This window comes from Podarcis filfolensis (genome assembly GCF_964270895.1).
Source record: "Podarcis filfolensis genome assembly, chromosome: 17".
NCBI classification, from domain to species: domain Eukaryota; kingdom Metazoa; phylum Chordata; class Lepidosauria; order Squamata; family Lacertidae; genus Podarcis; species Podarcis filfolensis.
In genome coordinates this window covers 36,694,983-36,721,037 of record NC_139621.1, presented here as the reverse complement: position 1 = coordinate 36,721,037, position 26,055 = coordinate 36,694,983, and the positions used below count along the sequence as shown (strand labels likewise).

The following is a 26,055-nucleotide window of genomic DNA, read 5'->3' as shown; positions in this document are numbered from 1 at the left end:
AAAACAACAAGCACACCCAACTTGAAATTGGTGCTTTTGAAGTTCTAGTCATAATTAAAATTTGCAAAACACTTAGTTTTACTGTAAACAATAAAATTGCTGCTGTCCCACCAGATAGAACCTGTTTTAGTCTCAACATCACATTTGTTATGGGTCCAGTATAAGTTGCTTTTAATGTTAGCCTTTAGTCTTGTGGCGTGACAGTTGTGTAGAAGCTCAGGGAGGATGGTAACTGTTTTAATCTTGAGGGTTTTTTAAATGTAGGAATACTTTTTTATTCAACTGAAATATCTCCGCACTCTTTCACATAAAAATGTCAATGGAGATCCCCAAATCTATTTGAATTGCATCACTATAAAATATTTGAACTTACCCTCCTAACTGGAACCAGGGAATTCCTGTCAGTGGCAAGAACTCCTTCATGCTCTGATTCCTGCCACAAGAAATGTTTAATGTGTTCAAAGTTTTGGAATGTCACAGAAGAGTCTTTGAATGGTTAAGTTATCCTTGCAAGGCTACTGAGAGTCACCCAAACTCTAAGCTAACCCTGCTTCTTCTGGGGTAGTTTGTCCACTACCCTGCACTCATCTCTCACCTGTGAATCCTAGAAGCTGTCAGCATGCAACAGCGACCACACCCTGGGAACGGCTTTGGCTAGTTGGCTAAACCAGGTGAGGGTAGCCGATGGGACTCAACCCTTGGTGAGTTAGGGACTTCCCTAGCATGTGAAAACAGACTCCTGCAGATTGAGCAGACAAGACTCGTATTGGGTCCAGCAGTCAAGAAGATGGTTTCTGTACATGCTGTGGAGGGAAGTGAGGGGCAGATGGGGCTCATCCACCTGGAAAGGTAGCCCACCGAGGAGAAGGAAGAATCTGATGCTAAATCTCTGCTGCTTTGTGGAATATCTTCAGGAGAAGAAAAGGCTAAGGAGCAGGGCTTTTTCTCAGCCGGAACTTGCCAGAAGTCAGTTTCAGCACCTTTCAAGTGGGTGCTATTGCCATTCTAAGAGAATGAGGGAGGTTTTCATGGTGAGTTTTGGCATGTCTTTTTTTTTGAAAAATAGCACTGCTAAGGAACTCGGAATAAACCCAACACAAATCCAGAGTGGAGACCCTAAGACAGTTGGATAGTGACTTGTACGCCTCCTTCTGGCAACTCCTGCCACCAAGTTGGTGCCAGACATATTGCTCTGCTTTCCTTTGAAACCCCATCAGTGAGGCTGGGGTGGTGGTGTCTTGTCTTCTGGGCAGCCCAGGACCTCCATACACACTGCCCAGGCTTACACCTCGGGGTGGTCACTTCAGTGCTGCTAGTGCAATAGCTTGACTTCACCCCCAGAGATGCATTCCATTGTCTCTCGAGACAGATGGATACCAACACAAAGCACTATGCCATGGGAGCTAGGAAATTGCTGTTTTCAGAAGCAGAAAAGCTTGAGGTTATCTTGGGGCCAAACTAGATATGACCAGGGGAGAGTAAGTATTAGCTCTCCCACTGTTTATTTATTTATTAATTAAAAATAACAATTTAAATATAATTAGAAGTGTAGGCATCCGTTTGAGGCAATGTGTTAACCCTGTTCTCTCTGTAACATTTTCCTATTAGGCTGCTATTTGCCCTGCAAGAGAAAACAAAGCATACAGGTATCCATATTATTAATAGCTTCAGAAGATGATTTTCACTTAAACAACAGCACAGAGTAAAGGGTTTAACATACCCACCCCACTGCAGTTCCAATCAAATTTCCCAATGTACCCCTGCAACTGTTGTTAAACTGTAAAAGTATGTATACTGGATGTCCTCTCGCGGATCTTCTGTCATGCAAACCCTTTGACAAATGTCATATTCTGTGTAGGATTCCCCAGGTATGGAACTGCAGAAGATTGCAGTCCTGGTTGTTGCAGCTGCTGTTCATTCTTCTAACCACAGTTAGTGCCCACTTCCCCTGAAGCACATGAATTTTCTGTTTGCATTTATTAGCTAAGATTATGCTGTTTATTTTGAGGATTAGATGGGTTTGTTTAGCATTACTTCTCGGCATCTGATATCTCAGATCTCTGGGGCACTGCTTTATATGGTGCCAGAGTATGGCTTACCATGAATGTTTTGAGTCCCACATCCACCTTGCTCCTTCCCAGGCTTTTTTAGGTCAGCACAAGACAGGAGATAAGCCAAAGTTTTGCTTATTGTGTTGTCTGAACCCAGAATTGTTGTTAAGGAGGAGATAGTGTACAACTTTCAGAGCTGTGAAAGGACTGAACTTTGGCTATTGTCATGTTCTCAGCATGGTTTGGCTTAGTGTGATGTACAGATGTGGCCATTACGTGATTTAGAAAGTATCCTCCATGGGCAAATACACTCAAATACACCAAGGGGAGAGATAAACTGCTATTATACTATTGTAATATTTACCATATTTTACACTCGTCCAGCCTGGAGTAGAAGGGAGAAACACACTGCTCTAAAAAGTGCAGAAAGGAGCAAAACTAGCACCCCCTACCACAAGCTGTCATGGCTGGCCACTTTGGCAATGTTGTGGAGATGATAAGTTGCTGAAATGGATGTTTGAGCTGGATACTGTGATGGGGGGCTACTTACGCTGACACAGATGTGCCCCATTACACATTCTCTCAACTCACCCCAGATTCAGCGTATCAGACATAATGAAAACTTCTTCTTCTTTCTTTGGTGATCACGTGTAGCCGAGTAAGATTGTCTTTCATGAACACAGTCTTAACAGTGAGTACGTAAGTGACTGTGGAGGCCAATTCTGGATCCACACGTCCTTCCGCAGTGGGGACATAGGTTTCCAGATGGGAGCTGATGATAGTGAGGGTTTGCCAAACGTGCCTTCCTCTTAGCACGTTTCTCCCTTTTTTCCTGAGTTCGAGTGTCTACAAAGTCCATGATACCTTTGGTAAAGGCAGCATCTTCCACCATGGGAGCAGGAAGACACCAGCAACCAAAAGCTGTTGGCATCCTTGCACTCGGAAGTACAGTTTGCCCTGGCAGCACATACTCCTTGCAAGTACGTTTTTGATTGCAGCATGTAAAGAGAAGGAAGGAGGGGCCATATAACACAGAGCCCTGAGAGCTTCCTTGGGAGGAGGCCTGCAGAGACGAGAGCATAGAGCCCTCTTTGAGACAAGAGCTCAAGACTCACTGAAGGAGTAGAAGTGTCTTTTGCCAAGCAGGGAAAGGGAAGTACCAGGATAAAGGACAAAGGAAACTGCAACCGCTCACTGTATAGGGCACAAGGTAGGGAAAGTGGAGTTTGAACCTCACCAGGGGGAATAGGGAGAAGATGAGCAACACCAGAGACACTACTCATTAGTTCCCTATTGGCAGCAGACAGGAAACAGATGCGTCGTGACACATTGGTTTCCCTCAGCGTTGAGACCCAGTCACATGTGCCAGAAGCACATAGGTTGCAGATGAAGCCTGGCGGAACAAGTGGCAATCTCATGGAGGGGGTCTGAAAGTAGATCATACCAGGGAGAGGGATTTACTGCTTCCTGGCAGTAAAAGAGCATAAGTGCACAATCTTGACCAGATGTCAGTCTGATTGAATTCAGTGGGGCTTTCCCTGAATTCAGTGGGGCTTTCCCTGAGGAAAGGGGGTTAGGATTGCAGCCAAATGGTAGTGAATAGCACCTGGGGTGGAAGAAAGAGCCTGAAAAGAAAGGTCTGTGTCATAACCAGTTACTCCAGGAGGGCTGCTGCTGTGCCTTGGACAGTTGCTCAGTAGCAAGGTAACTGCTGTGGTGCCCCTCATGGCTCACAACTTCATGTTGATACTGCGAACAAAGAGTGGCTGGAAGAAGTAGGCCGGGAACAGGCAGGGGCATTCTGATTGCTGGTCATGGGGTGCTCTTCCTTAGGGCCTACGTGGAATGGATACCCCATTCCTTGTAGGCCGTGGGGAAAGCCCGCCCCATGAAAGCTTGGTACCTGTGGGCAGTGGCCCATGGAGAGCAAGAGGCATCTGCGGCCAGACTATAGTACCTGCATCTCCTCAAGCACAGTTGCTGTTTGTAAGAGAAGACTGAGTGCCGCCATGGGGGAGAGCCATCCTTCTCCTTGTTTCATGGGAGTTTGCAGTGGAACTGTGTGTGTGCTCAAAGAGCTTGTCTTGATCCATGTGTCCAGGCTGTGATCCAGCAAGACAGAAGTGTTTGACCAGCAGTATCAGTGTATGGAATGGAGAGCAAGTGTGGTGTAGTGGTTAAGAGCAGTTGACTCCTAATCTGCTGAACCGGGTTCGATTCCCCGCTCCTCCACATGCAGCTGCTGGGTGACCTTGGGCTAGTCACACTTCTCTGAAGTCTCAGCTTCACTCACCTCACAGAGTGTTTGTTGTGAGGGAGGAAGGGAAAGGAGAATGTCAGCCGCTTTGAGACTCCTTAGGGTAGTGATAAAGCGGGATGTCAAATCCACTCTCCTCCTTCTTCTCCGCCTCTTCTTCTTCTTCTTCACCAACAAATAGTTTACCTATTCTTCTTCACCAACAAATAGATGCCTTGTACGGAAGAGACTGTTTCTTGCTACTCTGGCTATGGGGGTGGGTGGGGAGGAAGCAATACAGTTCAGGCAAGACACAGTATTAATATATAGCAAAGTGGGGTGGTGAAAGACATAGGAAACGGTTGAATCAGTCATACTTTGTGGCATACAACACCCCCTCCCCCAGCGTTAAGGACCTGTAATATGGAGAATTGCCTATGCTGATTTTTCTTGGAAAGTTTGGCTTTGATGGATATGCAGTAACTTCATCGGACATAAAAACATATGAATGATTCATTTCTAACAATCTACACAATAATTTGTAGAAGGCCTCTTAAGGGGAGAGAATAGTTAATCATAAAAAAAAGAATTTCCCCCCTCCCCTAAGAATCTTGAGTTTGGCTCTTGCTAGCTAGTTTTATTGAATGACATGTACATTGATCAGGAAAGCAAAGGAAAATGGTCAGTGAAGAATTATCTTAAAGTATAGTGGTATCTCGGGTTACATACGCTTCAGATTACAGACTCTGCTAACCCAGAAATAGTGCTTCAGGTTAAGAACTTTGCTTCAGGATAAGAACAGAAATCGTGCTCCAGCGGCGCGGCAGCAGCAGCAGGTCCCATTAGCTAAAGGGGTGCTTCAGGTTAAGAACAGTTTCAGGTTAAGAACGGACCTCCGGACGAATTAAGTACTTAACCCGAGGTACCACTGTAATCTGAAGACGCAAGTACATTGAATTACCCTTACTGCAATGAAATTATGAAATGTGTTCCAAAATAAAAATTAATTAAAATGTTTTCTGAGCCAAAGTGTCTCAGCAGTTCTTACTGAAAAGCATGTTAATTTGGTGACACCTGCTGCGTAGGATACCATTGCAACAGATGGTAAAACTAGCTCCCCCCCCCATTTTTAATTATTTAATGCTATACTCCTCTTTTTCAGTGCAGATTTTCCCAGTGAGGAAATGTGAGCAGGTGTTTTTATCATACTTATAAGTTTTAGTATGTCATACTTCAACTGCTTTCTGGGAACTTTGAGTTTGTATATTTTTCATGAGCCAAACTTGCTCATCAAATTTGGGTGTTTTCATAACATTCTTGAGAGATTTTTACAGTTTCTTTTGTCAGGGTCCCCTCTACCCCTGCCCTTCCAAATTTAGGGTTCAGGGATTTATTCTTGATGAAAGCGCACATGCATGCAGTACACACATATTACATGGAGATTGTTTAACTTCTGTTCCAAGGCCCCAGTTGAAAGAAGGAAGATGACTAACCATTCCTTATTGTCTTACGCTACCAACATACACATTAGTCCCCACCCCCAAAGTTACACAGACTTTTGATTCATAGATAATAAAATATGTAACATCTGTCCCCTGAGGCAGACTTTCAACAATTCCTTGCAGACCCAGCGACTCCAAATTCCTAGATACTGGATTCCTATCATGCTGCTTTTTAACTGACCTGAAGTCAGCTGCAGGTTATATCAGTCTAAGGTCATTTCAACAACAGATGAACTTTTACAGTTCAATCGTATACATTCCTACTCAGAGGTAAGCTCCATTACAACATCATGACCCACCTAACTCAGAATTGTCTACTGTGACTGCCAGTGACTCTCCAGGGTTAAATACAGGTTTGTGTTTGTGTGATAGAATCATGTGAGACTCTACCCAGTAACGTGGGGATTTTTGGAAGTTTTTGAAATTTATGCTAGTAATTCATTCTAATTTGGGATCCTACAATCCATACTTCCATCACTGCCCCCAACTGCAATCTGAAGTGGTGCAGTCCAGTAACCTTACCTGCTACTTCTGAGAACTAGGCCCCAGTTAAACCTGATTGTGTAGAATGTCACAAACTTAGTTGCGAATAAATATTGCAGCATTAGGTCTAGAATACCAAATGTTGAACTTGCCTTTAGTAATTGGATTGGACAGTTCAGTGGATATTCATTCTCATTTTCTTAAAGCAGGACCCTTCTTTTCAAGTAAAATATTGTTAGGAAGAAAGCTACATTGAAAAACCTAATCACTCTCTGTATTGCAGGCTTATCATGAACGTCAAATATTTAAATTTGCAAAGGCCACTTACATCCACACTTTGAAAAACTGATGGCCCTGTTTTTCTTGCAGACACCAAAGATGCTGACGAGGAAGATTAAGCTTTGGGACATCAATGCCCATATAACCTGCCGCCTTTGCAATGGTTATCTTATTGATGCTACCACTGTAACGGAATGCTTGCATACCTGTGAGTATTAATATATCTACCCATAGTGATGTTTCATCAGATGTAAGATTAGTGGGTTGGGTATTTTTCATTGTTCGATACATCCTCTCTGTCTGCTTCTTCTAGCTTTGTAATGTTTCAGAGTCAAATGTCAAATACCAAGCTACTCTCCACCCATGCCCCCATCCAGGATCAGATCGTGAGTGAAGACAGATTCTGATTACAGATAAAATCCATATTCTGGCTGGATCAGATGTTACTTTCTGCTGGGAAGGACATAGCAGGGGTCCCCATAAGCCCGAGGCTAACTCTCATGTGAATACAAAGCATATGCCATGGTCCTTCTTTTAGTGGTAGGGGAGAGTGTAAATGAATGATGCCAAGTAATCTTCTGCTTTACTTTGAAGGTGAGGGCAATGGTATATTATGGTAGGCTTTTAGGAATGCTAAGAAGTGGGATTGTTTTGAAAGATAAGGTGTATTGGAGAATTAATGATGGTGGTGATGTTTGAAGCAGCACATAATCCAAGGTTTATTGCTGGTAATAAATCAGGGTTTTCTTTCCCTCATACAAACCAGTAGTGAAGATCTAAAAGGAAGGATGGGGGGGGTTGTTAATATTTTGCAAGTGGTATTTGAAAGAAAATGAAACATGGAGATTTAGTTCATGTGATACGTACTAAATTATGAGTTGATTGCTGTGCCGATTTGTAAGCCTTAGATTAATACTCCTAATTGAAACCTAAACTGAAGACTTTCAGGAACTGTTGTGTGAAACTGTACAAGGCATAACTCTGGACAAGAGGGAGACAAAATAGGTTTGTAGCTCTTGCTCATGTAGCCACCTGCCCCTTGTTAGGTCACAATCATTCCCAGTTTGGGTGCTTGTGGCTTATTCCATTTCAGCGCTAAGGTCCTTATGACATTTGAAAGACCCCCCCCCTTTGATAGGTGATGGCTTATAAGTGCATTTAAACTTCATAGAATTTGCCATTTATAGAGTTCTTCCAAAACACTGAACTTTCCCCCCTATTCTACTCAGAAGCTCCTCTTCTTTCCCCATTTCCTTTCCCTCCAAAGGAACTTCTACTCTTTGCAAGAGAGCAATAATTATTTTAATAAACAATAAAACTGAACCATCATCTTGGTCTATCTGGACTGTCACCTCGCTGTCCCTCTTCCATGGTTTTAGTCATATGCTTTCTGTTGACTTTTAATGCAATCATGTGGGTGTGAATCTTTGTTATGTCAATTGGTCCTCATTGCTTTGCATATATCTCTCTGCCCTCCCTCCTTGCAAACCAGGCTTCCCTCTAAAGGCTCACAGTGCCTCATCCTGGCTGTTATTAAGCACTACCTTGAGCTTGTTTCTGCTAAAATGTGCATCATTTTTTGTGAGATGTAGATGGCACTGTTTAACTGCAGAAGCCAGGCACCAGTATTGCCAAGGTTTCAAAGCCATTGTAGGGCAGTTGGCTATATGCAAGCGGATGGTGTTCTAGGTATCCTTTTGCTGTACCTACCACTCTGCTGTTAACGTCACTGAAATAACCTCAATTTCAACTTTAGACAACCCTAAATCAATGATGGCACACTGTCAGATATGTAATAAATATATGTTTATAAGGAACATCCTATGTATACAGACCTCAGTTTGGCTCTAAACACCATGTTGTTCTTAAGCAGGAAAGAACTTTTCATAACTTCATAATCTGCATTCAAACAACCTAAAAATAAATGTGTACTTTAAAATTTAAATCAGTTTAGAATTCTAAACACATGCCAGAAAAGCAAGCAAACAAAACCCCTCCGAGTTTTATATTGCTGCTCTTCTGATCTTTCTTATCTATATTTTACTTTCTGAATTTTACCCTCTGAAGATGAATGGAAGTGCCTGAATTTATGCCTTAACATTTGTATGTTAGACAATACATCCTTATTGGGCATTATTTAGTTAAAGCTGGAAAGTGAATACAAATAGATGCTAAAATATATAATGCATTTAGATTACATTTAACTTTTTTTGTATTGAGAAAGCAGTTTTGCAAAGAATGAAATGTTCTAGTCAGAGATGGAAAACCTCAGGCTTGGAGGCCAAATGCTTGGAGCCTTCCAGGGCTTTCTGGCCCTCATAAATCTCTCTAGGTCACAAACCCTGGAGATCCATGCCCCTGGCCCAGCTTTGCACCCCCCCTTGAGTGTTTTTTTGACTGGCTGGAAAGTGTCCAGTGAACCCCAATAATGCTGCTTACTTGCTTGGATGGAGGATAGAGAGGAATGTGTGAGTGTGAAGAAACTAGGCAAAGGTGATGTTCACATTTATGGCTCTGTTCACTTTTGCCTTGGCCCACCCACATCCTCTATGTGGCCCCCAGCAGGTCACCCCGAAGGGAATGTGGCCCTCTGGCTGGGTGGAGGGCAGGTTCTCCACCCCTGGTTTAAGTGAACAGTGTTAAATATGCAACAGCCACGTTTATTCTTAGGACGGTAGTAACCAAATCTTTCTATAAACAGTCTGCAGGAGTTGCTTGGTAAAGTATTTGGAAGAAAATAACACCTGTCCCACATGCAGGATAGTTATACACCAGAGCCATCCACTACAATATATTGGGTAAGTATCGTTTTAAGGTAATATGTACAGAGATGCCTTTTCCATCAGTGGGCTGGTTTAGAAATGCATGTCCATAATTTGGCTGCACATCACTTGATTGCATAGCACAATGAAAATTATGGGGAGCCATCCAGCCTTCCTTCATTAACTTTACTTTTATGTGAGGGATGAGTTGATGTTTCAGCACTCATCCCAAGGGAAATTTCAATGCTCATCCCACCATTCCAGTGTTAAGTGATACAAATTCAGCATGGAAGTGCTTCATAGTGAAATTTACTTCTTGTTATTTTCTCTCTCTTTTTGGCCAGTCATGACAGAACAATGCAGGATATTGTTTACAAACTTGTTCCAGGTCTTCAGGAAGGTAAGTGAACAATATACTCTTCGGTAAACATTTACATACGATTAAAACTTTTCAATGTGGTGTTTGGATGTAATGGTTCGATTTTTAAAAATAAAGTAACATGAAATAATGGATGGCATGATGTAGTTCTAGGTTGTTTTTATGGGGTTGCTTTGGCAACTAAGGGCCAATTGGCATGTTACAGTGGAGCTCCATGCTTGTAAAAGTTACTGGGATGGTTTTGGTGGTTTCAAGTTTGGACTGGGAGAGAGGGGAGGTCCCCCTGGTACTGTGGCCCCAAGTCAGATCACTTCTGCAGAGCTGCTGTTAGCCTGTAGAAGAGAAAACTAATCTCTTGGTTGATTTTACAGAAAGTTATGTTGGGAGCTCCAGACATGAGGCACCAATGTAATATGTAGTTTGGCCCTCAAGATACTGCAGGCAGGAAAATTCATTGCAGTGTGGGTGCCTCATATTTGCACATGTGAATGTGAGAAATTATAGCAAGTGGGGATGTTTACTGGTATTTACTGATATTTGAATGGGCCCAGAGAGAAATGACAGGATAACTAAATGCCTTTGGGAAATTTATTGTGTGTGTGTGTGTGTGTGTGTGTGTGTGTGTGTGTGTGTGTGTATCTCACACCCTTCACCTGAAAATATGTAACACAAAATATATAACCAAAAACAAAAGCAAACCAATAGTCCCCCTCCCACAAACACATCTGGAAGACCATAGATTTTTTTTAATCAGCCAAAGGCCTGGTTATAGAGGAATGTTTTTGCCTGGCACCTAAATGTCTAAATGTCACCCTCATTTCTATCATGTAACTGATAAAGGACACTTACCTAAGAAGCACATGAGTAAATTTCAGGAACAAGTCTCATGATTCAGGCATTTCTAACATTTCCCAGCGGGCTTCCTAAGTTACCAGTAAATGTCCATATCCACATAGTTGCTTACATTTCCTGCAATGCATACTAACATAAAATTCCTTGTGGATGTGCTGCAATTTGCAGGCCTAGATTTTGCTGTTGCCTGTTTCACTAATATGGATACTTTATACATACGATGTGTGTACAGTAATACCATCATTACTTCTGACTGAAAATTATTTCATAAATGAATCAGGCATGGGGGGTGGGTACAACTTTATTTCACAGTTTGTAAAACATGAGTGCCCGCCTCAATCCTAAATCTTGCCTAGAGTCACTAACAAGTGCATGAAACAAGTGCTGGGCCATTTTAAAGTAGAAACTGAAATCCAAAAGTAGCATTCAATCGTTTAAGAAATTTCTCATCGTATTAAGATGATGTGTAATGAGTCACAGAAAAGCTGTCGGACATTAGAGGGTGCTCTTGATACATTTTGCTGAAAGTGTGAGAGGAGTAAATTGTTTGCTTAAGTTGATGAAGTCCACTGATCTTAGCTAAAGACACTGTTTTAAAATGTTAAACAGCGGAAATGAGAAAGCAGAGGGATTTCTACCACAAATTGGGCATGGAAGTACCAGGTGACATCAAAGGGGAGACGTGCTCAGCCAAGCAACATTTAGATTCCCACCGTAATGGTAAATAGACATTGCATGTATTTGCTACACCTGTGCTTGCGAAAGGAAATTGTTTGAACATTCTTTATTGATTTATAGTATGTTTATTACCAATATATTCTGTTTCCTAAAGAATATGTACGCTGTTGCTTGTGAAATGTGGGACAAATATATATTTTCCCACAAGTAAGCAGCTGGAAGGCTATAGCCTGCTGACCTATATATTTGCAACAAATTTTACATTCATGCCATTTTCCACAATTGATGGTACCTATGATCTTCCCTACTGGCTATTGTATGGTCCACCTGTTCGTGTAATGTAGGAAGTGGACCCATCACCTGCACATATATGGGTTCTGTGGTGCAGGCATTCAGAATGCCTAGTGATTTATAAAGATGACTACAGCTTTGACTAAGGATGCCGGATCAGTAGCCAATTTTTAAGTCTTTAGAGGCAATAAAACAACACTTCACTGCGAGCTGCTGTCATCAAAGCGAATTTGAGTGGCGCACGTTTTTCTGCTGTTGCAGAATGAACTTTACAGTCCTTAAGTGGCATAATTGTGACATGAGCCACTGTAGTTAAGAACCTACTTCAGATGCATCAGCCAAGAATGCAGAAATTTATTTAAAGAAATAAAACGCCTAGGATCCAGAGCAAGGAATGTGTTACTGGTTCAAAGACACAAGTGGTATCCTAATATTAGTCTTGACAGTAGTGTGGGGGTGTCCATTAGTGCCCTAGTGCCAGTGGATGCCACATGCTCTTGATGCATCTGAGGACAGGACTGCAGAAAGATCTGATGTGGGCATAGTGGAGTTCCTCTCTGTGTTCACCTTGTGGGATGTTCTTATGCGACACAAGTTCAAGGCATTAGGGGCCAGGTGTGTGTGTGGTTCCTGGCAGTTGGGCAGAGTTGGCTGTCCGCATCTCACTAACTGGGAAGCTCTAAAATAAATCTAATGTAAAATTGGCTGTGCCATATAACCTTGTGTTTGGGGTTGATTGTGCTGCTCCAGTACAGCTTGTCAAAACAGAACGCCAGTGTTGCAAGGACCTTCATGGCTTTGCAGGTAAATATGCCGCCCCAAACGATTTAGCTTCATGAAGGGCTTGAGTGTAAGGAGAGAACTCTTACACAGCCTCTGACTCTGAAGAGGAGCAGAATAAAGAACCCTTTCCCTACATCTCTGCTGGGGACAAATTAGCTGATAGTGGTTATGATCAGGGGCAAAGTGTGGCCAGATTTGTTTTCTGGCTTCCTGTTCTCTCTTTCTGGTATACTCTAATTTTAAATCTCCAGATGTTTCAGTCAGAAACAGGAAATGGAAATTGTGTGCAGTTTAGCCTGATCTTTTGAAATATCCGAGGTGTTGCAATGAGAAGAATGTGTAAATGTTATGTTGGGATGAAAAGTCTGAGTTTTGGTGGCTTTGCTGGTAAACAGTTTTCATTAAAAGCAGCAAGAGCACAATCAGGTTGTTGGTGGAATTATCTAAAGATCTTATAACCTATCAGAATCTTGAGAGTTTTTTTTTAAAAAAAACTTTCAATGAATTTATTGTAGCTGCTAGAGCTACATCTGAAAGGGCTGAGGACTTCTTGCATTTATTTCATATGTGAATTTGATATCTTTAGAGTCTTCAACTTTGTCACAGATGCTCTCTGCTTTTTTCATAAGGGGAAACAAAAGCAGATGAGAGTACAAACAAAGAAACGTCGGAAGAGAAACAGGAAGAAGATAATGATTATCATAGAAGTGATGAGCAGGTACTGTTTAAATACATCCTTTCAATTAAGTAGATGTTTAGCTTTTGGTTTCAGGATAGAACCAGCTAGGAGATAACATTGTACCTTTTCAAAGAAGGCATTTGTGTGAGTAGCTAGAGATGCTACGATGGGTGTGTTCATTGTTAAGAGAGAGTGGTGTCCAACAAGATGCTGCGCAGTAGAATTTCCCCTACCTTTCCATCTGCTCAGTGTGTCCCCTGCATGTATTCCGGGTTCCCCCCCCCAATCTTCCAGAGCAAATTTGGGAAGGGCACAGGAAGGCATGTGGGGAGAGGAGGCGAAGTTCCATTGCAGACACATTAATCCTTTTGCTAGTGGAGCACTTATTTGGATACTGCCCAGAGTTTCAAAAGTTTCTCATCGAGTGAGTACTCAGTTTCTAAAACGAAAGCAGGCTATGCTTGCTGGGTATTATGATTCTTTGAAAGTGTTGAACCCTTCGCTGCAATCACCTGTAGCCAGGTTTTGTTTCCTGTCATCCTAGTGTGGTTGGTTGTGGCTCCGAAAACTCCATATACCAGTTGAATAATTGATGCAATCTTCTTTGTACACTTTGCTTCTGTTTCTGCTCTGGAGAAGTTGGCTTTTCAAATCACTGCCTTTTAGGACTGTTTCTACACGTGTAGTTTATTCCTGCCAGCTGGTCTGTCACCTGGCTTCAGCAGCTGTGGAAATGTAGCTACTTAGATAAACTGTTATTTCATCCCTAACTTTCATTTCTTGTTAATGAAATTCAGCATTTCCTACTGCAAGGAAAAACAATGAATCTTTTTGTTTAAGCATTTCATAATTTTGCTGTTTGAGTTCGTTTTGAAGAAGGCAATGATGTGACTGTTTCGAGTATCTCTGATGTTTGAAATTGGGAGAGGCCATACCTCAGCAGTAGAGCACATTTTGCACACAGGAAGTCTTGAGTTTAATCCCCTGCGTCTCCTGCTGAAATAGATCCTTGGGCAGCAGGTGCAGGAAGGATAGCCTTCTGAGACCTTGGATAACCTCTGCTGCTCAGAACAGACAACAGTTGACTAGATAGAGCAGTAGTCTGGTATCATAAGGCAGCCTCATATGCTCAGGGTTTTGCTGAAAGCCAAATCCCTCGACTCCATGGATCATAGAGGTAGAACTGGAAGGGCCATTTCGTGTTTGTTTTTTTGTTTAGATGTACAAGACAGCTATAAATCCTGGGAAGAGTTACAGATCCAAACGGACATGGATTTAGCAGCACACCGTAGGGGAGTGGGCAAATGTAGAGGAGCTGGTCCTGGAGTTTGCACATCCCAGTGTAAGAAACTACTTGGTTTCTGTAGAGGAAAACTAAAGATGCAGTGCTTTACCTAGGTAGGAGGCCAGCACGGTCTTCACCGAACCACCTGAACAACATCACCATGTGAAGCTGCCTCCAGTATGCGGAGCCTCCACCAACAAAAACACATACCTGTCCCAGTTTGGTGGTGAACAGCAGTTCTGGTCTTGGAAGGTATAGATCTCTTGCATGACTCTTTGATATGTGGAAGTTGCATGCTTCCATCGGTACCTGTCAGTTGGTACCCATGATGTAGCTGCTCCCTAGGAACATAGGGAGGTTGGACTGCTTCTCCATCTATCCCAGTATTCACTACTCCACCTTGCTGTGGTTCTCCATGCTCTCAGACTGAGCTCTCTGTCGTCACCTGCTCCCTGACTCTTCTAAAGCAAGAGATGTCAGTGGTTGAAACTGGGACCTCTCCTGTGTTCCAAGAATGTGCTCTACAGCTGATTTATTTGTACCTTCATTTTATGTAAAATGAATCCTTGCTTAGTTCAGTTTCTCAACCTTTTTGCCACTGAAAAAAGGGGGACTTAGAAGGGAACCCCTATTAACTTGTGTTGGCTGCTTGTTTCCCCCCCGCAAAGGTAAGCATCTGCTTAGAATGCAACAGCAGCAAATTGCGTGGATTGAAGAGAAAATGGATTCGCTGCTCTGCACAAGCTACAGTCTTACATCTAAAGAAGTTCATTGCCAAAAAGCTTAATCTTTCTTCTTTTAATGAGGTAAACTTTATAAAAAATTATCCATACAAAGAACAAACATACGATTGTGTTGTGTTCTTAAAATGATCTTGCAACTCTTTTTTTTTGAAAAAATAGAACATCACTTTACAAATGATAGGTTTTTCTTTTCTTTCTGAGACAGAAATAGCTTGATGAATAGAAAGTGTTGGTATCTTGAAATAGTTCCTATAGGTATAACAAATGAGATTTTCTCTTAGAATTGGTTCTGAAGCTTTTCGGTATTAGTCATATTTCACTATTCTTCCTTCACCTGCTATTTCCATTTGAACCATTCTTTTTAGCATCTATAGGGAGACTTGGCTGTTAAGAGGTTTGGGGTAGAGGTTTGTACTAAGTGACAACCTGTCCTGACTGTTGAAGTCCTAGGCCTTCTACTTTTTCAAGTTTTTTTTAAGCAAAAACAGCGGAGATAACCTCAGGCTTTCATTCATACTGTGCAGCTTAGAAATGTGCTTTAAAAACAAAAAAATCAGCTCCAGCAGGTCCCCTAAACTTGTGGAGCAGATTTTAGGGGCACACAGAGTGCTGTGGGGGGTGGGGAGAAGGGAAGTAATGTTTGCATGAGTGGAAGTCTGTTGTGCAAGCTGAATGCCACAATTTGATACCTCACCCTCTAGAATTTAGGTGGCTTTGTAGCTTGTTATAATTATTATTTATTAAATTTGTTTACCAACCTTCATCCGAAGTTCACGAGGTGGCTCGCAACATAAAAATACACGAAAAGACAAAATACGTAATAAAATAAGAACAAAACCAAACCAATAACCCTCCTCCCACAAACACATTTAAAAGGCCATGGAGCCTCTCTGGGGAAAACATTCCACAAATGGGGAGCCACCGCAGAAAAGGCCCATTCTTGTGTTGCTGCCCTCCAGATCTCTTGTGGAGGGGGCATTCAAAGAACGGCCTCATGGTGATGGCAGGGTCCGAGTTGGTTCATATGGGGAGAGGTGTCCTTGAGCTATTGTAGTCCTGAGCAGTTTAAGGCTTCATAGATCAAAACCTGCACTTTGCATTGGGCCGGGAAACTAATTGGCAACCATTGCAGTCGGTGTAATACGCTCAAACCGTCTTGCTTCACTGAGCAACCAGGCCACCGAATTCTGCACCAGCTGAAGTTTCTGAACTTTCTTCAGAGGCAGCCCTACTGTGTTGCACTCATCTAACCTAGATGTTACAAGAGCATAGACCACAGAAGTTAGACTATCCCTGTCCAGGTAGGGGAGCAGTTGGGTCACCAACCGAAGCTAATGGAAGCCACTCCGCACCACCGAGACCACCTGAGCCTCAAATGACAACTACATACCTGTTCCTTCAGAGGGTGTGTAAGCCCATCAGGAGCAGGCCACCTCCCATCCATCTGGCCTAGAGATACAACCACTAACAGTGTGTCAGTCTTTTTTGGATTGAGCCTCAGTTTGTTGGCTCTCATCCAGTCCATTGCCAAGGCAAGACGAGGGTCCAGCACATTCACTGCCCCACCTACAGATGCAAAGGAAGAACAGAGCCATGTGTCATCAGCATATTGTCGACAGTGGACTCTAAAACTCTGGATAACTCCACTCAGTGGTTTCATGTTAAACAGCATAGGGGATAAAATTGAACTCTGATGAACCCCACATTGAAGGGTCTACAGGGCCAAAGAGCACTCTCCAAGCACCCCCCTCTAGCAGTGACCATCCAAGTAGGACCAGAATAATAATAATATTATAATAATTTATTATTTATACCCTGCCCATCTGACTGGGTTTCCCCAGCCACTCTGGGTGGCTTTCAACTGAATATTAAAAACAATACAGCATCAGACATTAAAAACTTCCCTAGACAGGGCCGCCTTCAGTTGTCTTTTAAAAGTAAAATAGTTGTTTATTGCCTTGACATCTGCTGGGAGGGCGTTCCACAGGGCAGGCGCCACTACCGAGAAGGCCCTGTAACCTCACTTCTCGCAGCGAGGGAACCAGAACCACTGCAAAGCAGTGCTACCACCCATCACCAACTTGGACAGTCGCTCCAGAAGGATACCATGCTCGATGGTATCGAAAGCTGCTGAGAGGTTGGGGAGAATTAAGAGGACACATTTCCCCTGTCTCTCTCCTGACAGAAGTCATCATCCAGGGCGACCAAAGCAGTTTCTGTGACAAAATCGGGCCTAAACCCCAATTGAAATGGATCTAGAAAATCAGTTTCCTCCAAAAGTGCCTGGATCTGGTCCGCAACCACCCGCTCAAGAACCTTGCCCAGGAAGGGGAGATTGGCAACTAGCCGGTAATTGCATAGATTTTTGAATCCAGGGAGGGCTTTTTAAGGAGTGGTCTTGCCACTGCCTCCTTCAGGCAGGCAGGGATCACCTTCTCTCATAAGGAGGCATTAATCACTTCCCTGGTCCAGCCAGCTTCCCCTTCTCTGCTAGATTTTATCAGCCACAAGGGGCAAGGGTCCAGAGCGCAAGCGGTCACCCAGACCAGTCCAAGCATCTTGTCCACATCCTTGAGCCTTAACAACCAAAACTCATCCAACAGAACAGGACTAGGCAGTGCTCTGGACATCCCTTGAGAGCCATCTGCTCTAAGGGCAGAGTCAAGATCAGGTGTGAGAGGTGCAGGTAACCTGACAAGGGGAAAGTGCGTGGCTGAGCTTGTCCAATCAGCTCCTAGGGTGTGGGAATGGATTTCCTGCTTCACATTGGATAAACCTGTTGAACAAGATTTTCCCCGCGGCTGGGTGGCTACTTCTGAGGTGGTCTCTATATAAATTGTGTGCACGCCCTGTGTGTCTGGTCTTGCAGGTCTAGACAAAAGTGACAGACAGAAGGATAAAGTAGAAGGTATAACCAGACCTATGTTGAGACATCTAAAGCTGGATGTTTTGGGACCATATAATAGTTTACACCTTAATATTCATGATATGGATGTATGAGACGCTCTGATTCTGATGAAGGCAGCCAGACAATCAAAATTGGCCATCAAATATCTAATGAGGCACAATTTGCCATTTTCCTCCCCCTCCCTTTTTTATTGCTGTTTCTTATCAACTGCTTCATACATAGGGTTAAATGCTTAGTAATGGTCTAGTTTGCCCCTGGACAATTGGGTATTTACTGGTGACTTCTGCAAACTTCTTTTTTGTTCCTAGTGAATCCTGTCTGGGAGCTAAAATGACACTCTTTTTATCTGCTTTTTCATTCAGACCTCCCTCATCCCTTCCTTTCACAGTTGCTTCAAGCAGGCACGCTCATAACTTTGCACATGCTCATTTTGATAACTTCCACACACTCTGGCTTTTGTTTATTTTCCACAAGGGCAGAGCTTCTGGTCTGCTGTAGAGCACAACACAGATTGTGACCTATCCCTTTATTGTTCTGCACACCAACAGAGACTATAGAATGCAGTTCATGCCCTGAGTCATGCAACCCCAGTGGGTGCCCAAATATTATCCCTGCGCTGCCTGGCAAGCTCAGTGATAGAGACAGATAGAGACATATCCTTGTTATGTAATTTGTCCTGTGGCCTAGAGTTTGAGCTCTAAATGGGTTTACTGTATTGGAAAAGACTTCCAAATTGTCTTCTGAAGATCCTTATAGGGATTCTTTGAAGCAACATCTATTTTGCCTATAAAGGGATTACAGTTTACATTTAAACCGCCATTTTCTTTAATTTTACTGTTTAAAATTGTGTCAGGATTTGTGCCAATTTGTGTTTGATAAGTAAATGAAATACTTCTGTTTTTATTAGCTGGATATATTATGCAATGAAGAAATTCTGGGCAAGGACCACACTCTCAAATTTGTAGTTGTTACGAGATGGAGATTTAAGGTATGCTATATTTGTGGTTAACTTGATGCATTTAACTTTTGAGATTAAAGCCTCCAAACAAACTTACTGGGGAGGAAACCCACCTCCCTACACACACATGCAAAAGAAGTTGACCATGATTGGTTTAAATTAATTTCCATTTTGATACATAAATTGCTTACATTCTACACTAAACTTTGATTGCATTAGCTATTTACTAAAAGCAGGTGTATTATTTTATCTTTCAGAAAGCACCTCTACTGCTACATTACAGACCCAAAATGGACTTGCTGTAAGAACTATTTTGTCCTTCTGGACGGTTTTTTGCAGAGACTATCATCGGGCACCTTCTTAGTGCATCACGCAATTGACCCGTGACACAGACCAGCAGAAATCATTCCCGAGAACAGTAGTGCTCTCCTGTTCAACCACCCTGAATCTTTCTCTGAGGGATGCATTAACCTGACTTTCTGGACAGAAAAATATTTATACTTTTTTCTACAAAAAAAAAAAAAGGATATCGCAACTCGAGAGGACACTACCAGCACGAAGTTTACAGACATTGAAAACACTTCACAGTTCCCTGTGTGTAGCTCAGTTCTTGGTCATCATCTTGCAAAGACGCAAAATAGGTTTAAAGTGTTGTGAAGGAGATGAATTTCGAATTTGTTGCCCCAAGCCACTTTTGTGTTGCTTCACAACGTAACTTAAATGTGGCAAATTTTTTTTGCAAGATTTTCCGTCTCTTTATACCTCACGGCCATCTTGTCTGTTAGTAAGCCATTCCTAGATTATTTAACATTGACAAAGATCTAATGGCTGGCAGTGAATCTCCTATGTTTCACTGTTCTAGACTGTTCTCCTTGGTTCCTTTGCTGATGCATTGGATGAGGTTATCGGAAGACTTTCAGTTGTTTCCATTCGTGGTTTTATCAGTCACATCAAAAGTGCTGAGCATTTAGAACATAGATCTTGCGGAGCTGGGGCTGATATTGGACTGAGGGATTTGCCTTTCAGTAAATGAAATAAGCCATTGGCAGCCTTAACTACTTGAACTCCAGTCTTGTTCCTTTTGAACAACACTCTAATACTAATGCTACAGCACACTTTGGCGACATGCGTTAGTACATTGACTTTCTTTCTGGTTTCTGGTTTCCCTAGTAAGTCAGTTCTGTCCACCTGACTCTCTGCTCAATTAACTTTATGGGGGTCAGATTTAGATGGCAATGTGGTACTTCCTGGCCTTAATTATAAATCTTTATTTATTTTTTAATCCAGGCCCCTAGGAATGCATTAGCCCCTCTAAACTATGTAAGTACTGTCTCTCTCAATAGAGGATTGAACAGCTTAAAAAAGGATAAATGCTGCTCCACTTTAAGCAACTTGAGATTTATTTTTTTTTAAAGTTTGCGTTCGGATGTGACTTCTGCAAGTTTGCACCACGCACAAAGTGGGTGTGTGATAAACTGCATGCTAGCCTTCATTGGTCAAGGGCACGTGAGGCCCTTTCATCGGGGGCCATTTAAATGGTCCAGTCTGGGCTGCACCCAGTAACATGTGTGCATACTCTCATTGTTGCACGTAACTCTACGTACTGGCATGTTTTCCCTCTCCCACATGCACATACATGCACAGAGCCATGTGTATTCTTTGCATGTACAGAAACCTGCCTTTCCTCCATCAGGCACCAGCTTGGCTGGGACTTGTATTTGTCCCAGGGACTGGTAGGGAAGAGGGTACATCACTTTCCATGATGTTTTGCCGTTTTGCAGTACGCTGCCTTGAGTTAGGTTTCTCCTATCTCTGTTGCTTCAAAATCCGCTACTGGTGGGATTTGGGCTTGACTAGAAGCACAGAACGGCCAAATGAATAAGTGTCATGTACAGGCGGTGAGTTTCAGAGAGACCGGCAAGAAGGTCGAGGGGGAGATGATGTTTCCCCCACTTAGGGAGACATGCTTGAGTAGCCAATATGCTTAGCCCATAGCAATTTGCCCATCTTTGCTACTTGTTTTTCTGAGCATTCTTGCTCTGTATTAATGGGTGCAGGTTAATGACTTTCCTTTGTGGAAGAAGCCCAGATAGGGTGCAACAAGGGGGTGGTGTATTATGACATGTGGACCATTTAACAAATCCTTACCAAACGGAAGTCCAAAACAGGTAGTTGCTGGATAACATTGAGATCAAGTATCTATGTTAATAGCATACACTCAAGTTAAAATACTGTTCTCATCTTCTTGAATGGATGATTCTCGCACCGCTAGACCTCCCCCACCTCTTCAGTTAGGAATTAAGTCATTTCCTTCCCTAGTCCTGATTTTTCTACTGTCATCAACTAGAATTAAAATTCATCACCCAGCTTCTTTCAGCCATTGTCCTCCTCTATGCCTTTGGCTCCTCCCGTCAGTGTGATAGGAGCCCAGCTTTCCAAGGTGAGCAGTGTGGCCTTTGTTACCTCAGATTTTATCATGGCAAATCTGAATAGGTGGAAGTCAAAGGAGTCAATTAGAGGAACGAAGTGGAAATGGGAGCAAGTAGGAAATGTTGAGATGACTAGATGAGATTTGGCTTAGCAGTAGACGGCACTGGACACTCTTTCTGTGGAAGGTCTTCCAGGGCAAGCCCTGTTGAAATGAATGGGCACCACAAAAGACTACACTAAACATTTAGGGCACTTATCCTGTTCACAGGAGAATTTTCCACTGGATAATTTCCCTTAAATTTGTAGCTTCTACTTCTTAATAAGGCCATACTTCTGTGAAAAGCAATTTCCCATTTCACGTTAAGCTATTGCTTGCCATTGTTCAGAAAGTATCTTCCAATATTAAAAATGAAAGCACTGGTTAATGGAAGACTATGGATTTGCGGAGTGTGGAGGACTATATGGGACTGTGTGAGGCCCCTGGAAAAAGAAGAGTCTTAACTTTAAGGTTTTCCCCAATTTCACAGGCCGTATGGTGCTATCTGAAAACATATTGGCTAACATTGCTTAGTGAGCCTTAAGCTTGGAGCCTTGTCCAATACCCACTTGATTCAATTAATCTTTTAGAGGGTTAAATGACCATATACAACTATTCAGTCTACCTCAGACTAGATACACAGCTGAATTGTATGACCAATGCCATCTTAAAATACGGAATATAAATGTTATCCTGTGTAACTTAAAACTGAGGGATTAAATAGTATCAAGATGCAAACTACAACCCCACAACTCTTGACTGCAGCAGTCTACAGAATCTGTATTGCTAAGTTTCTAGCAAATTTTTGAATCACTTGAATTTGATACGGTGCTATATAAATATATTTAAATATATATCTAGGCAGGTGCATGGAACCAAAGCCAGCAGTTGACACCTAAGCTGGTTTTGCTGCTCTTCAGCGAGTATTTATCTCTGCTTTTATAACAGCCTGATGAAAACAACCTTGGCAGAAAATGTTTGGGTTTTTCTTTCTTTCTCAACAGCTTCTTAGAATACATTTTTTTTCTGTGGAAACTCAGTTCCTTGGGGTGTGTTTGTTCCAAAGACCTAGCTGACTTGTTTTATCAGAAAAAAACACAACCACAGTGAATACCAACAGAGCAGATCCTTGTGATAGAAATTGTCTCTCTTCTGTGAAGTTTTTAAGGGGCAGGTTGCACAATGATTATGTTGGCAAAACATTCTGTTGATCTTCTGGCTTTAGGTCTTAGAATCATTTTCAGCTTGAGTGGCTCAGGCCACACAATTTGGTTGAATAAGTGATCTATAAAAGTTACTGTGAAGTTGGTTTTCGAGGTTTTTTTTTTGTTGTTGTTTTTTTTCAAACGACTGCTTACCGCTGGTAAATAAATGCAGTAAAATTATCTTGTTGCATTATCCTCAGCAACAAAAGAGACGAGCATAACGCAGGTTCATGTTCTCGCTTGGTATAATTTTCTTTTAAAATAGAGAAATCAGAATATATAATATTGAATTTTAAATAAGATTGGGGCAGGGGGGGTTAAAAGTTAACTTTATAAAATTATTTATTCTATTTTAAGCATTCTATCTTACTTTTTACCATCTAAGTATTTTTTTGGTTTTGATGGTCCAGCTTTATTTATGGGCATATAAAATGAAATTGTGAGATGTTTTTTACAAGCTTCTTCCTTCTTTTTGTGAGGGCCAGGCTGGATGTTGTGCTGAATGGGTGGCTGCAACCAAAAATGGCAGCCGTGTGTCAAGTCTTCTCCCCACCTCTGTAATGTTTATGATTACTTATTTGTGCTCTCCTGCCATTTCGCATCTCTTTGCACCCTTCCGGAGGCAGACAATGATATGAGAAATGGTGAATGCTCTTACATGAGGCACAGGTAAGTTGTACTAGATATTTCGGAGCAGTAAAGAGGGAGGATACAGCTGTGATAATGTATGACAGCAGCTGCATATTTAGCGTAATATTTAGTTTGGCCCCTTCTTTGATTTTTTTTTTTTAAGTATGTTTTTGTTTTGTATGGATAAAGAGCATTACTTTATGCTTTTTGTGCAATAGGTTTGAAACATGCTTCTGTTAGGCATAACTTTAAGATTTTAAATGTAGCATCTACTAACCACAGATCTGAAAAGGAATGTAGGTGGGTTTAAGTGTACATTCAAATGGGCTCTTCTGTTTTTTGTTTTTCCTTCCTTCCTGGGATTTTTAAGAGTGACATTTGGGAGTTGTGTCTGTGTGAAAGAACTACCTGTCAGCAATATTTTTTAACGAAAAGATTTGGCAAAAAACTCTTAAATGTAAAATGTGGAAGAAATTGGCAAGACTTGCAACCTATCCGAATCTTTTTTTGTGTGCCATTAATATGTCTGGTATTGCTCTCTTATTTGTATACCATTTAACCTGGAAATATTTATTTCTCAGTGGTTGTGCAATGCTCCAGATGCAAACTGTAACCTTGGAGGGGAAATGCAATCATTTTAAAATATCAGACTTCAAAATATGATGGTGCTATTTTTTCCCCCCCTCAGTAGGATTTGAGCCTTTTGAAAGCTTATCTGGCTCTTATTGTTTTCATAACAATCTAATTAGTCTTGGGAGATTCACTGTCCTGTTTCTTTTCCAGTGGATGACAACTCTATTAGCATAGCCTATTTGCAATGATTTGAAACTGAGCTGTAAATTTAAATGCAACAGGAGAAAGCCAACCAGTTTGTACATCTACACAATAACTTTGATAACTTTATATTTTAACCAGTACATAAGAAATGCATTTACTGCAGACGGTTAAAACTGTATTTTACAGAAAAAAATCTGTTTCTGTATTTCCTCAGGTAATTGCTCCAGTTTTAAACACTTCACGTGATACCTTAACTTAACATATATACACGTGCCCTCCAATTTCAAATGTAAAAAGATGAGGTGTGCAGGCAGACCCCATTGCATGCCAGAATTGCAAGTGGACGTATTCACCTTATAGTCAAAATGTGCACAGGAAATGCAACCTTTTTAGCAAGATGCATACCGCTGGCTTAGAAACGCAGTTTCCGCTTTAAGTGGAAGTGGTGGCTGAATGCACATTCTCCAGGAATTGGTTTCTAACCCTAAAAACTGGCTGCTGCCGTTTGAATTCCTCCCCTCTTTGTTGAGCACAAATTGTGCCCTGGAGGTGACTCACAAAGGCCAGGGTTACCAGGTCCTTGCGATCCAGGGTTTCTGCTGAGCAGCTGCAAATTGGCAGAGAAGATGGAGATCTGCAGCGGAGGAAGCAGGGTGTTGGTGTGTGTTGCTTAACCATTTCCCTTACAGACCACTTGCCTCCACAATCCTACAAACATGCTTCTGGAACCCTGGCTGGGGTGAAGTGGAGATTGCAGGAGGAAAATGGTGCAGGAAATGTTAAGCACTTTCTCCCACCCTACTCCTCTGCTGCAGTTGGTTCCCTTAACCCTACTGTTTTGCAGCTCTGTGGCAGATCTCGGTTCCAGGCCTTGTTCTGTTGCTGAATGCGTTGTTCTGACCACTGCACCTGTCTGGAGTTCTGTGAATGCCCATGAGCATTGAACCTGTCAAAGCTACGAATGGTTCCTCCTCCTCCTAATGTTTTGTGTGAATGGGCACATTTACTTGGGTGAGGAAAGTTACCTAAGGTGCACTGTGCACACCCGCTGGGCTTCGGGTATTGCAAAATGCCCTATTTAAAAAGGCAGCGATAATAGCCAAGTGACAGGGCAAGTGTCAAGAATACCATTCGCTTGCAACGAGATAAATTTAGGGTTACGGGACAATAAGCCAGTGCAACCGTTTAAGCCTTTATCCTCACTTTGTGGCATAATTAAGTTACTGAAAATTCTTGCCGTATTAAAAACAAATAAATCATATTTTTTGGCTTGGTTTCATTTGAAAGTTTACAATTTTTTTTACGCTTTGTGTTGCTGTGTAACTTTTGTACTATTGGTGGCTAGTTTTTGTCTGGATAAGCCTTTTGGGGGATTATTGCTTAATGTTTTGATTTTATGATAGTGAAGCTTGTATTCAGTGTTCTGCCAATTAATATTATATGCTTGTAATAAAAGCAAAAAAAAAAAAGGCTATTTTTTTTGGCCTGCTTTTCAAGAACGTGAATGTTTAGCTCGCAGAAGGATAAATCCACACCCCTGAGAATGAAAGCAAGCTGGGCTTGTGTGACTATTGCCAGTTTTGTGTTCAGTAAGCTCTGATAATGTCCCTTGCCAGTCAGGCTGGAGGACAGAGGCGAATGTATGTAGAAACTAGACCAAAAACTCAATAGCTGACAGCTATTTCGAAAACCGAAAACTCAATAGCCGACAGCTGGCATTCAGGTTGTTGCACTCAGTGGAAGCTGTGTGGCATGTTCAACTTCCGAGGCATGTTCAAAAACTGAAGCATTTACTTCCAGGTTTACAGCGTTCGAAAACCAAAATGTTCAGCAATGGAGACATTAAAAAACCGAGGTATTTTGCCCCTCGTCCCAACATCACTGCATGTGTCCAGTTCTCAGCACCATAGTTTAATATGCTTGCAGAGGAGAGCAACCAAGATGATCAAGGAAGGGTCTGGAAACCAAGAGGAATGGTTCAGGCCGTTGGGTATGTTGTTTTATCCTGTTCTGGAGGGTAGGACTCAAACCAATTGATTCAAGTTACAAGAAAGGAGATTTCGACTAAACATCAGGAAGAACTTTCTGTCAGTAAGAGCTGTTCAAC

At 42.0% G+C, this 26,055-nt stretch overlaps 1 protein-coding gene across 9 annotated transcripts in view; it reads left to right on the top strand.

Annotated features, from left to right (window-relative positions):
- Positions 1–25,207, top strand: part of PCGF3 (polycomb group ring finger 3) — a 54,480-nt gene extending 29,273 nt beyond the window's left edge. The window contains exons 3-13 of one of the 9 annotated variants that reach the window (XM_083593965.1): positions 915–1,031; positions 1,609–1,646; positions 5,892–6,002; positions 6,642–6,759; positions 9,253–9,349; positions 9,658–9,713; positions 11,154–11,264; positions 12,926–13,014; positions 14,929–15,066; positions 18,819–18,899; positions 19,127–25,207. In XM_083593965.1, coding sequence (XP_083450091.1) covers positions 6,651–6,759; positions 9,253–9,349; positions 9,658–9,713; positions 11,154–11,264; positions 12,926–13,014; positions 14,929–15,066; positions 18,819–18,899; positions 19,127–19,174 — 729 coding nt within the window. In that variant the 5' untranslated portion in view covers positions 915–1,031; positions 1,609–1,646; positions 5,892–6,002; positions 6,642–6,650 and the 3' untranslated portion in view covers positions 19,175–25,207. The other 8 variants (XM_083593960.1, XM_083593961.1, XM_083593966.1 and 5 more) reach the window with 8 other exon arrangements.
- Positions 25,208–26,055: the final 848 nt, after the last annotated feature.